Raw genomic sequence first — 18736 nt, 5'->3', positions numbered from 1 at the left:
CAATATTTACAATTCAGATTTCACATTTTTTAAATATCTAGAATTCTGGTTCCACTTGAAAATTTGGGAGATTTGAGAATCCTAGACCCACACATCCAGCAACAGGACTGAGCTAAACAATGGCTGTCCCCTTTATCCTGGGCATTTATGTTTACAAATGTTTTTAGGACAGCTACTCTTTCTGGCACGAGGTGTACAAAAATGGCTTATTGCTAGAGAAAGATGTTTTATTTTTAAAAGGACTGGATCTTGTGCATCGGCAAAACAGGCCCTTTAGCTTTCTTCTTGCTATTCCCCAAGAAATAAAATCATTACTGCTTTCTAAACATTTTTAGTGGCATACGTAGTAATAGAAAGTCAGCTTTAAGATAATGCTATGTTTGGCTAAGACAAACTTATGGTTTAGTACTTACAGTAAATGATGCTGTTAAAGAGCAAAACACAAAAAGGCATACTGTCCCATATTGAGCAAGTCTGCAAGTTACATAAGGGACCTCAGGATCTTCTAACGCAGCTTTTATAGATTAAAAGACCAAAAGTAGTGGCTACCATCCGGAAAGAAATTTGAGGCCCTACTTCAGTTCTTGCACCAAAATAAATTCCAGAAGGATCAAAGATTTAATTAAATAATAATAAAAAGTAAGAAAGCAAAGACAATTTTTATAATCTTTGAGTGGGAAAGGCCTCCCAAGGCCACTAGAGAATAAATTTGCCTACATAAAAACAAATCTTTGCATGAAAACAAGCATCATAAAGTCAAAAGACAACAGAGAAAAAAATACTTACAATGCATGTCACAAAGGGTCATTTTCCTTATTTCCCATAAATTACTAATAAGGCCAATGAGACAGAAGACCACAGGAAACACTAATGGCTCTTTAACATAAAAATATGCAGAATTCATAATAGGAGGAACCATTTTTTATATAAGAGAATAGCAAAGATTACAAAGTTTGAGAATGATAATGTTGCTGGGATGAGGAAATAGACATTCATTGCTGTGGAGTATACATTAGTAAAACTTCTGAGAGCAATCTTGGCAGGTTTCAGCAAGTTAACAGCACGAGAGCAGGTTCTGGCATATACCAAGTACAGGTTTTAGCTATTATAATTAGCACAATTTTAAATGCACAAACTTATTTAAAGAATTTTTTGAAATCATACAAGGATATTCATGGCAATGTTGTTCTTAAAGCAAAAAAACCACAACCATAACTATCTTTAAGGAACTGGTTAAATTGTGATCTATTCAAAGGGCTACTATTCAGATGGCTATTTAAGTGAAATGTGGCAGCTCTGTTGTGCTAAGAATCTAAAATGATGAGAATTAAGGGGCAGAACATATATAATAAGCTTCCTTTTGTGCAACATTGATATATATGCACATATGACTGTTGTGCTTCAGTCTCTCTTGAAGGGTAAATTATTACATTACTGGAGTTGCCTCCTGGGAGAACCTGGTAGTTGGAAATCAAGGTTGTAAACTACCCACTATATAGCCCTTTTACATTTTATACCATCAAGATATGACTTATTTTAAAAAAGAAAAGGGAGGGGCAGGTGGTTTTCATAAACACACCCCCAAGTACTGGCTGGCCTGGGATAGAACCTGATTCTTACCCCTATTTCAGAGCTTTCCAACATAACCACTCCTTGAGGTCATTTAGTCCTGAAAACAAGGGTATTTTATTAAATTTTGATCCACACTTAGAGAAAATATCAAATATGAGGACGCATCTCAAATGCTGAGACTATGGAACAGCCCTTGATTTAAAGAATGAGTCACTCTTAGACATTTAAACTATATTTCATTTAAAGGACAGAATGAAAGCAAACTCAAAAACTCCCAAAAAGAAAGGTGACAAGGAACCAGATAGGTCTGCTTCATGGGTCTAATTTATAGGTATAGAAATCCTTAAGAAACAGACTCTATTTCAATTTTATAAACTCCTATTTAATATCTTTTCTATGCATTAAGTACTGTTGTAAATACTTAACATTCTCATTTAATCATTAAAGCACTGCGAAGTAGGTACTGACACCCTACACAGATAGAAATAAGCCCAGAGGTAAAGTCCACAGAGCTAGCATTTGGTAGAGCTGGGGAACTGGGATCCAGACCTAGGCGTGTCTCTAAAACACCTTACCCCCAATTTTTTAGCATTAAGTCACCTAACACCAGGAAACATTTCTTAAATACGTAAGCTACTTTTCATTTTATGATCAGCAAAAGCCCCGAAACAACAACTGTGATATTAATGGAGGGCAATCTCTAAGAGGTCTGAAGATTCTACTTGAGTCCATCTGCTTTGGGAATTATGCTAATACCTTACCTTCCATTTAACAACTTTGGTTAGTATTTCCTGTGTCAGAAATAATTCCAAATATGGCATAAGATAGACAACCAAGGCTCCCATGGTTGGGTAATAAGAATTTTGGCTTCTATTTTTAATACTTGATAGGTAACCAAGATTGTCAGGTTTAACTATGAAACTATCAACAAATAGGTTTCTTCTATAATCTCTTAGACAACAGATGGCTAACTTTCACTAATAACTTGATAACTATTTACAATAGTTATCTAAATTCAAATACAAGCAACTGCTTCCTCAAATGAGCATTTCCTAGTAACTGCTTTCACCTGTTAATAAATATCCTAGTAAAATCTCGCCTAACTACAGTCATGGAAAATCACAACAACCATCTGAAAAGCTTTCTTGGGTTAGTTAACGAGAATTCTAGGCTTAAGACCACACTGATTTTTAAGATTTAACTCAAAATTCACTCTGGTATTCTACCCCAAACTAGATCATTATCAACAGAAAATGTAACCCTGCTCCTATTTTTAAAAGTTTATGTGTTTTTAGGTATGGATTCACTGTATGAGCTCCTCTGCCTCATATTAAAAAGAAAGTTTCTCTCAAAATAAAATGTCAGCTAAAAAAAATGGAACAAGTTAGCTAACAAATGAACATAAATGTCAAGAACAAACCTTGCTCATTTTATAAAAATGCATAAATTTTTTAAGTTCATTAAATTCCACTGCTGCTTTTTAAAGAACACTTTGTAAATATGAATAATATGGGCATGTTTGACTTTTAAACAAACGTTATACTGAATCAACCATGTCTGAGAACTATTAGGCAGAAAAACAAAGAAAAGTTGACATGGTTCCAGACCGTGACTTTTAAAGCAAAAGCTAATTGAGCATATACGACAAAGACAATAGAAATAATATACATAATTTTATTACAAAAATTTTTTTTTTAAAAAACAGAATGCAACATTCTCATTCTAGAAAACCCAAAATTCACTACTGGTACTAATTTCTATGAGTTTGCTGTGCTACCATACACAAGTCAAGAAGTTAAAGAAACCATTAAATATTCAGAAACATTCAACATCAGAAGCTTTAAAATCTAACTGTATGTAGTAGCCCCTCAAAAAGCTACAACCTGCACTTTTAAAAAAGTATTTTCTCTACAAAGAATCTTATCAGCTATACAAAAATCTGTACAGTTTTTATACTGAAGCTAATATTGAGCTGCACTTGAATTCACATTCTTAGCAGAACCATTGCCTGAGCACACACGCACACTCCACACGCATCATTACAGGATAGCCATTTATTCCTCGTCTTCATCCTCTTCCTCCTCGTCTTCATCTTCTTCCTCCTCTTCCTCTTCCTCCTCATCTTCTGGTTCATTCTTCTTCTTGGAGCCTGTTGGCCTGCCAGGGCCCTTCTTTCCCGCTTCACTCTTGCCCTTGGCACGGTATGCGGCAATATCCTGAAATATTGTCAAAAACATAAAATCGTCATCCGGTGTCATTACTCAACCATGAAAACCACGAAGTTGTAAACAATCTAAGATTATTGGCCAATAACCCTGATGACCGTCTAAAACTTGGTTTTGAGATCATTGTTCCCTCCAGGCCTTAGAAAGCTAATGATGTAAAATGATGGGGGTGTATCAGATTGATGTCTGCCAGTACTTTCGCTACCGTTATCTGTTAGCGGCACAGAGGCTGTCCCCTGACTTCACCTTTTAGATACACCTACAAAAAACATTTAGCCCTCCATCCTTCTCAACTAAGAGATGCATTTTACCCCAAATACATCTGAATGCAGCAACCTCCCAGGGCTACAAACACTGGCTGCCGTCCAAAGAAAGGAGGTGCCAATTAGCTTATACTCCTTCCGCGTCCAACTCTCATTAGACCTTTTCAAAGCAAAGCTGACAACCATTAACACAGAACCGCGGAAGGTTCCCCACTTGCTAGTCAGGGAAAACTGACTACAGCTTCTGCCTATTAACATACAGCTTCTACCTGCGTCTAACACGCTCATTTAGAAACCGTCGACCAGATTTCAACCTTGCCTCCAGAAAATTCACACAACACACCTTTTCGTATTTCTCCTTTAGCTTAGCTGCTTTCTGTTCATACGGTTGTTTGTCTTTGGCTGACTGCTCAGACCACATTTCACCCAATTTTTTGGCAGTATCGCCAATGGATAAGCCAGGGTGTTCGCTCTTGATCTTTGGGCGATGTTCGGAGCAAAACAGGAAGAAGGCAGATCTGAAAGGAAGGAACAGAGCTGTAATGACCTGAATGAAAAACCATGCGGGCAATTCAGTTGACTGAAAAAAACAAAACAAAAAAACTTACGGAGGCCTTTTAGGCGCATTGGGATCCTTTTTCTTTCCCTTCTTGTCACCTTTGGGAGGAACGTAATTCTTCATCTCCCTGTCATAGCGAGCTTTGTCACTTTTTGCCATATCTTCAAACTTGGATTTTTCCTTGGCAGACATGGTCTGTGGGCATGAAAGCAGCAGTGAAAATGCAACACTGTAAACCGACATCCAGCCCCGAAAAGGCAGGGTTCTCTTCAGGGCCACATTTGCCTCCGTCGTCTTAAAATACACCGGCACCCCGAAGTCCTGTGCCTCAGACTCTGAATAAACACACTGGGGCCAGTCGGCGGCGGAGGCAAGTTCAAAGTCACGGCCACCTGCCCGCGTGAGGACCCTCGCGCTCACCTTCCATCTCTCGGAACATTTCTTGGAGAACTCGGCGAAGTTGACCGAGGAGTCGGGGTGTTTCTTCTTGTGCTCCTCCCGGCAGGTCTGCACGAAGAAGGCGTACGAGGACATCTTGCCCCGCGGCTTGTTGGGGTCGCCCTTCCCCATGATGCTGCTGCGGCGGCGGCGGCGCGTCCACCTGGCGGGAGAGCGCGGCGGGCGCTGGCGGGCGGGGCGCCTTCCCGCCCAAAAGCCGCCGCCCCCCACCCCCCGGGCCCGCCGCCCCCGCCCGGCCCTTCCTGACAGGAAAGCCCCCGGCTTCCACGCCGCGAGCCCTGCTCCGAGCTGCCGCCTCGGGCCCCGCGTTCAAAACACTCCCGAGACGGGCCCGGCCGAGCTTCCCGCCTCCGCAGTCCGGCCCGCCCGGCCCGCACCCGGATCCCGCCCGCGGGGCGAGCCCCGAGAGCCGCAGGCGCCTGGGCCGGCCGTGAGGGAAGGGGGCCGGCCGGCCACGCACCCCAGGCCCGGAGCCGGCTCTTGCCTGGCGGTAGCTTTTCCTCAGAGTACCGCGCAGCGGCCGGGTCCGACCGCGACGCTGCTAAACGCGGCTCCGGCGTGAACTGGTATGTGGCTAACGCAATCCTCCGTCTCTTGTTTTGCAGACTTCTCCGCGCCACGGCAACTTGACGAGCCGGGCCACAGGCCACACCCCCCGCCGCTCCGATTGGCCCTGGGGATTATTCAAAATCGGAGAGGCCCCGCCCCCTCGCCACGGCGGCTTCCGAATGGCCGGTGTGCCGCCAGGCTCGTCCCCCCGGCCGCAGCCTAGCAGGTTCGGTGGGTCGCCCGGGTAGTTAACTCCTAGACCCGTTAGAACCGGTCAGGAGAGGAATGTGCTGCTCGATCCTGATTGGCGGCCGGAAGAGGGTTTGAAAAATGGCGGGCCTGGCGCTGACTGGCTGGGGCGGGCGGCGGGGGGCGTGGTTGGCCCGTGGAGAAGCCCCGCCAGATTTAAAAATACCGTGTCGCGAGTCCGCGGGCTGGTCTCCGGGGTCGACGGCGCTCTGTTTGAGGGCGCTGAGGGGGCAGAAGCGGCTCGCCCCGCCGACCCCGACGGCGGACCAGGTCCTGTCTGTCCCCCGCCCCAGCGCGGCCCACAGCCCCGGCTCCCGGAGCGGTGGTCGCCGCCCCGTCCGGAGAATAACAAATACGGAGGCTGAGGAGCCTGCGCTGCGGCCGACGGCCGGCGCCGCCGGGTGTCGCTGAGGCTGGGGTAGGACCCGAGGAAGATAGGTGGCGGGGACCGGGGAGGGGCGGAGGGAGCCATTCCCGTCCCCATGGGGGTACCGCACGCCCGCGAAGCAGGGCGCCTTCCGCCCACGGAGTCCCCGAGGGGCCACTCCTCCCTCCCCCTTTGTCCCGGCGTCAAATCCCGGGGTAAACAGCCGCCCGCGGGCGGCGGGGCGGGGCGGGGCGGCCGACGTCTTCCCGGTCCCGCCCCTGCATCCGGGCTCCGATCCCGGGCCGAGGTCCCGGGGCCGGGCCCACACCCCATCCTCCACACCCCCCTCCACCCCTCAGTCCCTCCACCTGAGCGCTGCGACGCCCCTCCCCCCCCGAGGCCAGCCCGCTGTCACCGCAGTGGTCACTGTCTGGTCCCCGCAATGCGATCGTTTTTAAAACCTTTTCCCTATCAAAGATTCCCTTCGAGACTCGCGTGAAAGCTCCGCACCCCCCGTTGCATTTATGCGCCAAACTGCGCTCCGCGGCGTTTCCAGGCTCCTCCGAGCCCAGGTTAAGAATCTTGGCTTTAGTGTCTGGTGAGAGCGCAGCCGAGCGACCTTAGCTTACTGCTTCCAGGCGTCACCAGCCGCCTTTCCCGGGGTAGGAGGACGTTGACTGACATCTTATGCTATTTCTGTGTTGTGTTTAGTTTTGAGGGTTATTTTTTCCTCTTGGCCCATATGTTAACAGTGACAGTTGGTTTCAACAGATTTTAAATATTCTTGCTTTTCTCAGTAAGTTCGCTGGCATTTGTTAGACTGTGTGCTCCTATTTGGTTTGGATACGGTGATCATACTCGCTAGAACCTCAGTTCCAGCAGCTATTTTTCTAGATTTACTAATTAAAAACTAGGTTTTTGCAAACGGAAATGGATGTTAGTTGCACAATATTGTGCATGTCCTCAATACCACTGAATTTTAAAATAAACTTGAAAAGTAAGGCATCAGTGATCTGTTCATTGCTATTTGAATAATGTATGATTTGTTTTTTCCATTTGGATTTTTGTGTGCTTTTATAGCACGGTTGTAACTGTGATCTTATTTGAGAATAGGGTCATTGCAGATGTAATTAGTTAAGATGAGGTCATACTGGAGCTGGGTAGGCCCCTAATCTAATATGGTCGGTGTCCTTGTTAAAAGGGTTTGTTTGGCCATAGAGACAAGCATGGAGGTAAGATGATGTGAAAAGACACAGGGAGAAGATGGCCATCTACAAGCTAAGGAGAAGGGCCTGGAATAGATTTTTCCCGTACAACCATCAGGAGGAGCCAACCCCACTGACACCAATTTCCATTCTTTATTCCATCACAGCAGAGAACAGGAAAACATTTCTATATTTAATCTGCATTTACCCTCCATGCCAAGACTCCACTCTGCTGTACTTCCTGACCTAAAAGTAACATTGAGATGCACAGTGAAGTCATAAATGAAATAAGGCTTAAGTGAGATCTAGACAGTGGTTGGTTATAGAACAACTTTTTTTTTTTTAATGGAAACTATATACAGAATCTGGTAGCACACACAAAAAAATCTAATCCCAAAGGTTGTTCAGAAAAAATGGATTAAATATACAAGAGGCCTAGTTCACTATTATGAATTACTTGGTATATTCATTATGTCATGACTAATATGACTTTATCAGAAAACTGAAATGTCCTATGAAGAGGTAGTACTAAAGGTGTTTCTCATTGTGCCACTAATCCTGTTACGGTTCTAAATGGGAAAATAAGATTGTATTTCTAAAGAAAAAAAAAAAAGGTTGTACTCAACTTTAAAGCCATTTCTTTTCAGAAATATCAATTTCATATATTCTAAAACTAATTTTCCAAATTTATTTTTATTAGAATACTGCATCTTCCTAAAAGATGATAAAGGGGAAAGGGTTTATGTTTCTCATAAAAAATGTGTAAATTAAAATCCAACAAGGGCTGTGATTTTGAACAGTACACTTAACATTTCTAGACTTTTGATTGACAAACTGTAAAATGACATTTGGGGGATAATCTAAGTTTTATGATTCTATAATTCTGCGAATATGTGATCATAATGTGAGGAAATATTTTAATTTTAGCAGTTGTTAGGTGGTCAAGAGATTATAATTAAAATTTAAAAGATAAATAATTTGTTTCCAGGAAATCCTTTGGTTATAAGTACCAATAAGTGTGAGCCCAGCTACTTCAAAACAGTATTTGATGAAGTAAGAGTTCTATAGCTACTCAAATGTAATAAACTATATAGAACAAACTTTAGATTACACACTATTGCTCAGTCATCTTCCTCTTCTAGTAAAATGATCTTACCAGGGTTTTTCCCCCTAGGCGATACCAATATATCACTTTATTTGCCGAACTTTGCCTAAGTTCAGCATCTCACAAACTGTAACAGCATAGATATTTAGCAATAAATTAATTATGAGCTAAGATCGAAGTTGTTTCCAAAGTAGGTCCCCTATCCTATAAGTATAAATAGCTGTTCTGTAGATAAACTGGAATTTATCTACAGCAATGTCAACCTGGCAGGACTGTGTAGAAATAATCTGGGTTGTGCTACCTATTGAAATTCATATCATTTATCCAGTCAGTTATGCTAAAATTTGTACTTTTCATAATCATCAAATCATACTGGAAAACCATGAAGGGAAGAAAATATATACATTTTTTGTAACCTCCCCTCATACACACAAAGCAGTAAATGATAAATTCTCAATAATTATTGATTGATTAACTCATATAGTTAGTCAAAATTAAGTATACTTTCCGTAAGGTAAGTTGCATATAAAATTATTATTGTTCTCTCAAGGTGCATAGTTAGTGTAAAAAATGGAAAGCCGTTAATTGCTCTGCACACATATTAGTTTCTGAAAGATGAATCTTACATTGGAGTTTAATATTTTCAAGTTGTTTGAAAGGCAGAGGAGAAGGAAAAGCATACTCAAGTGTCATCACATGGGCACAGCCATTTGTGAGTAGACCACTGGTTCTGAGGCCTAACTGTTAAGAGTCACATTAGTGATGCAGCTCAACAGTAAAATTTTTTTTTTAATAATTCATTTTATTTTAAATTTATTTATTTATTTTTTATTTATTTATGGCTGTGTTGGGTCTTCGTTTCTGTGCGAGGGCTTTCTCTAGTTGTGGCAAGCGGGGACCACTCTTCATCGCGTTGCGTGGGCTTCTCACCATCGCGGCCTCTCTTGTTGCGGAGCACAGGCTCCAGACGCGCAGGCTCAGTAGTTGTGGCTCACGGGCCTAGCTGCTCCGCGGCACGTGGGATCTTCCCAGACCAGGGCTCGAACCCGTGTCCCCTGCATTGGCAGGCAGACTCTCAACCACTGCGCCACCAGGGAAGCCCAACAGTAAATTTTTGAAGAAATGAAAATGCAGGTAAAGAAAAAACAAAAGCCTCTCGTTCTGCTGCTGGCATTTTCAACAAAAAACGATAAGAAAACAAAGGTATTTTGTTTTTCTTCAAAAAAAACCCACAACTATTATTTTTGTGAATCAGTGTGAACTAAATGTCCACCGAAAGAGCAGAAATGAATCTTTGATAGTCTTTCAGGGCTAAGGAGACAGAGACCACCAAGACCTAAAGCAAAAGCGCATGTGACAATGTCTAAGGATCAGGAATGAGCCGGATGTGAACTGGGTCTTACTAAGACTTCACAACACAGCCTGGATACATACAGCTCAGTCCCTCATTGGATTGAGATAATCAGTCCCTTATCCTTCTACCTATTAGAGGGGTTGGTTCTGCCCTACAGAGAGGAAAGGTCAAATCCTCTCTAGTAGAAGAGGTCATCTGGAGCAAATCATAATAAAAAATGTGAAAACTAAAGACAGAAAACATCTTAGGAACCAGAGGAAAAAGACAGTAAATTTTAAAAAGCAACAATAAGCCTGAATGCTGACTCTTCAACAGAACTATGAAATCCAGAAGACCATAGAAGGACATCCTTTAATTACTAAAGAAAAAAACCAAACTGCTAACCTCAAGTTCTATATCCAGGGAAAAAGCTTTCAAGAATTAAGGCAAAATAAAGATGTTTTCAGACAAGAAAAAGCTGAGAATTCATTCCCTCAGTCCTGCTTAAGGAAAATGATCCTAAATCCTCAGAAGGAGAAAAAGAACACAGGCAAGGGTAATTATGTAAATTATTTGTTTAAAACAGAATAATAATGTCTTGGGTGTTTTTATAACATGTAGAAGTAGATTCTAAGAAGAGATAGGAGAAATAAATGGAGTTAAATTGTAAGCATCTTTTGTTGTTCAGAAAATGATAAAAGTAATCATTTGTATTAAGCTGTAATATGCCTAGCATGATGTACATACTTTGATTGGGGTCCTAGTTACACAGGTATGTGTATATATACACTTATATAGTACACATGTAGGTATGTGCATGTGCAAAAATTCATCCTCCTGTATGTAGGATACCAGGTCTTGAATAAGTCTATGCTTAAAAAGCCAATGACTAGTGGCTACTAAGCATATGAAAATATGTTTAACATCATTAATCATTAGGAAAATGCAAATTAAACCCGCAGTAACATATCATCTCACACCCACTGGGATGGCTATAATCAAAAAGAAAATAGCAAGTGTTGGTGAAGATGTGGAAAAATTGGAACACTCATGCATCACTGATGGGAATATAAAATAGTACAGTCACTGTGGAAAACAGTTTGGCAGTTTCTCAAGATTTAAACATATTTACCCAGCAATTCCAGTCCTAGGATCTATCCAAGAGAAAGGAAAACCTATGTCCACAAAAATAACTTGTATATGAATGTTTATAGCAGCCTTACTTGTAATAGCCCAAAGCTAGAAACAATCCCAATGTCCACTAACTGATGAATAAATAAACAAAAATGTGGTGTATCCATACACTGGAATACTATTCATCAGTAAAAAAGAATCAAGGGGGAAAAGGGACAAACACTGATAAAAGCTATAACATAGATGAACCCTTAAAAACATTATGCTAAGTCAAGCAAGACACAAAAGACAACATATTGTATGATTCCATCTATATGAAATTTCTAGAAAAGGCAAATATATGTATAGACACAGAAAGCTAAAGAGAGATGCCCTAGGGCTGGAGGTGGGAGCCCGGCTGACAGCACAGAGGCACAACAGAACTTTTTTCAGATGATGGAAATGTTCTGGAACTGGCTTGTGGTGATGGTTGCACAACTGTATAGATTAACTGAAAATCACTGAACTGTACACTTATAATGGGTAAGTTTGTGATATGTAAAATATGCCTCAGTAAAGCTTTTTTTTTTTTTTTAAGGCCAATGACTTATTTTTCTGCTTGCAGAGTACTGAATCCAAAATAGTCAAGAACAATTTAAACTTTAACAATAAGAGCTGCAGAATACAGTATGAAAATAGAGGCATCATTTGAGAGGGAGTGAATACTAGTCTTCTATTTTAGGAAACAGTAGTTAGAGTCAGCAGCTATTGAATTGTATAATAGCATTGTTAATTTGGCCCATATTTAGCTGAATATCTATTGCTTTCATACAGGAGGAAAATAATTCTGTTGTAATTTTTTTTGAAAATAATTTTTTGTCTACTTTTTTGTAGGTGTTTCCAGTTAAAGTAAATTTGTGATATATTAATACTGTGCTGACCTTATATCTAACCAATGACAGTTTTAAGTTTGGTGATGACTAAAAATTGTAAATTCTGGTGTAAATACTCATAAGGGTGAAATGTTTACAACTTTGCCCCCTAAATAATTTTGATTCTATGCTTAGTAGTTTGATGGTATTTAAAAATATGTTTGCAAACAATATGAGATTTTTCAGATGTACTTTAAAAAATATCCATCTAAATTCAAAGTCTAGAATTCTAATTAGACTAAAACAATGCACTTATGCAGAGTTGAAGATTGGACTAATTAGCAAAGAAGAAAGAGTATTTACTCTGTGCCTAGTAGGACAAGCTGAAAGTTAAAAGGACAATAAAAATTGAATTGATCTTACTTTGTGGAAAACTGTCATTCTAGGAATTTCTGTAACCAGTTCTCCGGACAATGATCCCACCTTTGTACAGACACAGCAGTACTCTGTCTATTCAGTAACCTCTAAGCCTGTCTCATTCCCACATTTTTTTGTGTTCTTTTTTGAGAGGGGGGTGGCAGGGTGAGGGTTGGTCTGAAGGATCTTGGGAATGGAGTGAATGTAACATAGAATCTGCGTCTGCTCTCCCTGCTGAGTAGGAAATCAAAAGAAAGTCTATTCTCAAAAATCAAAAACAGAAGTCAGTGAGGTAACTCCACACAAATGTGAAATACTCTTAATGTGGATAAGATTTAACCAAAAGAATCGGTATTTCTCGATCTTTTCTCCTGCACAAGATCCCTGGCATCGTACTTTCATGAGTCTGGATTCATTTTCAGGTTCTAATGCCAATCTTCCAGTGCCAGTGCTGCTTCCCAACCTGCACACCCCTCTCACCACTGCAGCTTCCTGAAACACAGTCGCTTCATAAAAACCTTAAACCTGCACGCCTCCAAAATGTCTGTATTATGTCTAAAGCAAGTGAGAGAAGAAGACACTGTAAAAACACACGTGCTGATTTATGACACAAGAGATGAGCCAAGGAGAAGACAGAAGACGCAGGAAGGTGATTGTGACAAGCAGTAATGATAAGGGCGGATCATGGGCCAGGTTGCACAAAGTGGTAGCTGTATACTGAGGGACACTAGGTTTTATAAAATTTATGGCTAATGCCATATGTATTTAACAATAGAATGTGATACACGATACCATTTATTTAACAAACATAGTGTATGCTGTGTGCCAGCCACTGTTCTAAGTGCTCTAAAAATATCTAATCCTCCTAAAGCCAATGAGATAGAAATACTAGTGTTATCTTCACTTTTACAGAGGAAGTCACTAAGGCAAAGAGAATTAGTTACTTGCCTGAGGTCACAGTATCAGCCAGTATCCAGTCAGGAAAAGAAAAGCCACTTAGGGTATTTCAGAAGGAATGTTATTACGTCTATTTTTGTCGGAATCCCTACAGAAGGACTGGAGGAGCAAAAGGGAGAGAGAGTGTTGCTCTCCAGAGGTTACCGGGATCAAAGCCAGCATCCCTGCCCTCGGGACGTGAAACAGAAAGCAGTGTCATCCAAAACTCACAAATGTGTGCTTCTGAGGTTTTTGGAACTTCACTGTTGGCGTTACTGGAACTATCTCTGCTAGCTGCTTTGCAGGAAGCCAGCAGCCTTCAGGGACCCCCGTTCCTGGAGCCATCATAGAGGAGCACGGTGCTGCCGAGGCTGCTGGAGCCCGAAGACAGGAGGAGTGCCTTCCACCCTCCTCCTGCCCACTGATCTGTCAGCAGAACCGAACTGGCGACCTCCTGGCAAGTGAGTCTGGGACATGTCCTTTAGGGTTCCAGAACCCTTTAGGGTTCCAGAATCCAGAGGAGAGAGTAGAGAGAGAAAGGAACTGAGAGACAACAACCTGCACAGTCAAACAACTGGCAAGTGGCCAAGCTTGAATCTCAAGCAGTCTGGTTCCCGAGTCCGTGCTCTCAACTACTACGTTGTGCTATGGCACTAGGATGTACTGTAACAAGAGTATTTCATACATTTTAAATTAACATCTGATCATAAATGTCAATTAGCAGCAAAGAAATTGTAGGACTTGTATACATTAAATATTCCACAAATATTTAGCAAGTTCCTACTTTGTGCCAGGCGCTGTTCTACTAGAAATACATTGAAAGGGAGGGGAAAAAGAGAACAGAAAAGAGGGAAGAGAGCTCCTTTCTCCCTATTTCAGATTGAACAAAATTCTCTGGGAAAGATTCCAGCTGGTTTGGCTTGAATCATGGGCCCACCCACTGGACCAAACACTTTAGCTGCTGGGTGGGTATTGGGGAAATAACCTAGTGGAAATGCCCTTTATAATCCTGAGACAAGGATTTGAGTGCAGGTAGTTTATCTGGAGGATTCAGGAAACACCAGTAGGAGGTGGGGAAGTGAGACAAAGAAGGGAAGGCAGTAAATAAAGGGCGCCTTATTAAGCCAGCTACCATTGGTAATGCCTGGAGCATAATCCCACGGGAAAACTGGGAAATGGTATGAAACACATGCCTCAAAGTGACCTACCTGAGGGGCAAGAGAGCTGGGGTATCTGTACAACAGACCCTGTCAGTCATTAGGTGAGAGCTGCTGAGATAAGAGCCTGATAATTCCCTGCACTTCCGAATTGCCCTGACCCCAGGGACAGGGCTGCCTTCCATTCTTGGGAGAAAGCCCTCGGGCAAAGATACAGATACCGATGGCAGGAAAGCAGCCTGAGGAATTGAAGTGGTGAAGGCCAGAGAGTTACCTGCAAGGATCTGAAGGGTCTACTGCACTTAATTTCTTCATCAGATAAAAATTTCCTCTACACAGAGTTGTTATGATTTCAAAGGAAATAATGCCTGGAAAGAGTTTTATGAAGTAGAAAGTCTAATACAAACAATTATTGTTTGGAAGTTTCTTGAAGGTAAGGAATGTGTATCATGTTTTGTATCTCTCCTAGGACCTTGCACAGTGCTGTATATATGTCATAGGCTCAAATATTCACCCAGTGAATTTGTCAATTTAATTAATAACTACATATTCCTTTTAGGTTTACAAAAGGTGGACTTATTTTTAAACTGTCATTAAGATCAATAACTCATTTCTGCTAACTTCTGAAAGAATTTTTCATGTTTCAGGAGTTTAACGTGGTCTTGTTCTAGTCCTTCTGTTATTCTTAAATCTAGACAGTGGTAGATAACTCTATTAATCACCTACCCAATAACCATTCTCCTGTTCCTTCTTATATTAAAAAATACCTTGATTATAATAAATAGGGTATTCATAGATTGTTGCTGGTTCAAGTCAATCATGAGAATGCTACTCTGAACAGCATGGGGGAAAGTCAGGAAAATCACAGGTACCGACCCTGACACTGATGAACTCCTGAGGCATCACCAGTCTTCTATTACTTCAGAAAAATAAATGCCCAACAATACTGTTAAGCAGGTATTCTGTTTTATGCAGCCAGTGATTCATAACTTTTTAAATAACTTTTTTCTCCTCTTTTTGCATAGCAATCCCAGGACAAGTCGTTTTATTTCTGGAGTAAATTATTTAAGATAGTAACTTATCAGGACACACAGATGAGCAGTAAGCGGTTAGACACACTATTCGTAATCCTTCTGCGTTCCCCTCTGACTAAGGCAAGCTCACAGGATTCCCCACAGCTCTCTTCCTGTGCTCTCCCTGCAGTATTCACTTTGATATTTTAAAACTTAGGTCTCAAGAAGCTCAGCAGGGCTCTGTCACAGAAAGTGGTAGTGAGGTGATGACCTTTCAGGTACCAGTTAATGTAGCATAATTAGTCACCATGCTCTCCTCTGCCCAGCTTCTTGGCTTGGCTCCACCACATTCAAAACATACGTTCTCTGTTCTCCCTCCAGAATATATTTTGAATCTCTACTTATCTCCGTCTCTGCAATAATCACACAAGTTCAAGCTGCAATAATTTCTTACCCAGAATACAGCAATAGACTCTGGCCTCCCTAATTCCAGGAACTCTTGGCCTTAACAATCCTTCCTCCACGGAATAGCGAGAATGATCTTCTCAAAACATAAGTCAGATCAATTGCTTCCCAGCATAAAACTTTTCAGTGGCCTACCGTTTCACACAATATAAAATCCAACACCTTGGACTTCCCTGGTGGCTCTGTGGTTAAGAATCCACCTGCCAATGCAGGGGACATGGGTTTGAGCCCTGGTCTAGGAAGATCCCCCATACCACGGAGCAACTAAGCCCGTGAGCCACAACTACTGAGCCTGCGCTCTAGAGCCCGCAGGCCACAACTACTGAACCCGTGTGCCACAACTACTGAAGCCCGCGTGCCTATAGCCCATGCTCTGCAATAAGAGAAGCCACTGCAATGAGAAGCCCATGCACTGCAACGAAGAGTAGCGCCCGCTCACTGCATCTAGAGAAAGCCCGTGTGCCACAACAAAGACCCAACACAGCCAGAAATAAATAAATAATTTTAACCTTCTTTAAATAAATAAATAAATAACCTTCTTTCTCATCATAGGTGGCTCCTTCACTTCAGGTTTAAGCTTAAATATGAAGTTGCTGCCCAAATTTCTCTCATAACAGTTATCACACTCATCACTAACTGTAATAATATGCGTATCTGTTTGCTTATTAGTTTAGGGGGTCTATCCTCAGCTAGACCCCAACTGGGCAGAGATGGTTTCTTTTCTTCTCCTTTAACACAGCACTTGGTACATGAGTGCTTGTAAATTTCAATTAAATGAATTAATCAATGAAGTAATAGTACTGATTTGACTTGAAAGCAATCCCCAGAATCCAAACTGGATTTTTTTGTTTTTTGTCCTTCCATGTAAAAGAGGGATGTGTGATTGCAGCTTTCAGCATTATGATAAACTAAGTACTTGGGTATTTTTGTGTTCTAAGAATTATTTCCTGAGTAGATTATTCTTTTTAATGCATTAGTAGGATGGCAGAAAATGGGGGAAATATCTAAGGAATTCCCCTCTGCCAAAATAAGGGCCAGGGTAGGGGGAGACCCCAACCATGAGCTAAACTCAGGAGTGGTAGCTTTGAGGGCTAAGTAAACCTGAGGCCCAGGTCAGCCCTGAGAACAAATGCCCAGGGCAGCCGTTTAATGTGTGACCCTAACCTGTAGGCTCACAACAAGGAAGGGAAACTAACTGGAGCCAATATTAACTCAGGCCTTTTGAAGAAACTAAAAAGCATATTGGTAGCACACTTTGTTTCTTCACAGAAACGTATGAGAATCTCAGTTGGGAAAACATCCCAATTTAATGTTGCAGAAAAATCACAGATCAAATTAAGTACAAAATCAAAGATGACCAAGCAAATGAAGAAGCAAGCCACTGTTGAACAAACCCAAGGAATTCAGATATTGCAGTCACTAGATTTGGAATATAAAAATCCTTAATAGGAAAAAGGACAAAATTATAAAGATGAAGAAGTAACAGGTGTCTATTAGGAACGGCAAGAAAGATTTGAAAATTAACCAACTGGATCTTCCAGACATAAAAAACATAATTGTTGACATATTAATGAATGGGCTAAACAGATTAGATAGAGCTGAAAACAAAATTAAACTGGAAGATGTTACTAAGAAGTTACCTAGAATGAAGCACAGAAGAAGGACATGAAAAATATTTAAAAATGAAGTTGAGAAACATTGGAAATAGAACAATGTTTATCACTATTCCAATATGTTTAATGACTTCTAGGAAAAAAGGGACAGAGAAAAACAAGGAATGGTACTATTTTAATACTGTAGGTGAATTTTTTATAATGAAAAATATGAATTCAAAGTTAAAAAGCACAAAATAACTCAAGTAGTTTAATAAAAATAAACCAACAACAAATACTGCAAGTTGAATTTGCAGAATATCAAAGATAAATGATTTAAAAAGAAGCTAGAGAGAAAAGACAGTTTCTCTATGAAGGAAGACAGACTTCTCAATAGCAACAATGGGAGCCCAAAGACAGTGAAATAATAACTGTCAAGTGCTGAAGGAAAATGACTGTCATCCTAGAACTGTGTGCACCCAGCAAAATGATCTTGCAATATAAGTGCAAATAAAAATGTTTTAAGATTAAAGAAAGCTGTGAGACTCAACAGACTAGCCCTAACAGGACTTCTAAACTAAGTACTACTGAAGAAGGAAAATAACCCTAGAAGTACAGTATGAATACAAGAAGGACTAGTTAGCATTAAAGCAAAGAAAAAAGATTTGCCAATATATGAGAAAAGAAAGACAGGAAATAGAAAATAACCAGTTAGAACACAGAGAGAAACATGAAAAATATAGAAAAGAGCATCAGAGATAAATGTGACAAAGTGAAAAAGTCTAGCTTCATGTACCTTGAGTTCCAGAAGATGAAGAGAGAAAATGGAGGAAAGATAATTGAAGACGTAATAGCCAAGAATTTTGCACAACTGATAAAAGACACCCATAGATTTAAAAACAGGGAATTCCCTAGCAGTGGCTAGGGCTCTGCGCTTCCACTGCGGGGGGCATGGGTTTGAGGGTTGGATCCCTGGTCAGGGAACTAAGGTCCCGCATGCCATGGGGAACGTCCAAATAAATAAATAATAAATAAATAAAATAAAAACAGTTGTGCCTTACCAAAAAATAAATAAAAATAAAAACAAAAACCCCTCAACCTAAGCCTCACACCTTATACAAAAATTAACTCAAAATGGATAATGGACTTCAACGTAAAATGGAAAACTATAAAATTTTTAGAAAAACAAAAACAACACAGGAGAAAATCTTTGGGATCCAGAGCTAAGGAAAGAGTTCTTAGAGTTAACACCAAAAGCACAGTCCATAAAAGGAAAAACTGATAA

The 18736-nt window shown here is 41.0% G+C and overlaps 1 protein-coding gene across 3 annotated transcripts; it reads right to left on the bottom strand.

Annotated features, from left to right (window-relative positions):
* Positions 1–3232: 3232 nt before the first annotated feature.
* On the bottom strand, positions 3233–5723 carry HMGB2 (high mobility group box 2). 3 transcript variants are annotated; one of them, XM_082469059.1, is made up of 5 exons: positions 5589–5723; positions 5040–5220; positions 4669–4814; positions 4404–4578; positions 3233–3788 (listed from the first exon to the last, which is right to left on the bottom strand). In XM_082469059.1, the coding sequence occupies exons 2-5, from the start codon at positions 5187–5189 to the stop codon at positions 3627–3629; spliced, it is 633 nt and encodes a 210-aa protein (XP_082325185.1). In that variant the 5' UTR covers positions 5190–5220; positions 5589–5723; the 3' UTR covers positions 3233–3626. The 3 variants fall into 3 exon arrangements, with proteins under 3 accessions (XP_082325185.1, XP_082325183.1, XP_082325184.1); XM_082469057.1 differs by having other exon boundaries at positions 5563–5721; XM_082469058.1 differs by having other exon boundaries at positions 5539–5695.
* Positions 5724–18736: the final 13013 nt, after the last annotated feature.

This window comes from Balaenoptera physalus (assembly GCF_965194825.1).
Source record: "Balaenoptera physalus genome assembly, chromosome: 7".
NCBI lineage: Eukaryota > Metazoa > Chordata > Mammalia > Artiodactyla > Balaenopteridae > Balaenoptera > Balaenoptera physalus.
The sequence above is the reverse complement of the archived record's forward strand: the minus strand, read 5'-3'. Positions and strand labels throughout refer to the sequence as shown.

Excerpts from the sequence above, each read along its gene's own strand:
- HMGB2 (XM_082469059.1), bottom strand. The coding sequence starts at position 5,189 with ATGGGGAAGGGCGACCCCAACAAGCCGCGGGGCAAGATGTCCTCGTAC. Across the intron at positions 4,815-5,039 it reads AATGTTCCGAGAGATGGAAG|ACCATGTCTGCCAAGGAAAA; the intron begins GTGAGCGCGAGG and ends TCATGCCCACAG. Across the intron at positions 4,579-4,668 it reads AATGCGCCTAAAAGGCCTCC|ATCTGCCTTCTTCCTGTTTT; the intron begins GTAAGTTTTTTT and ends CCTTCCTTTCAG.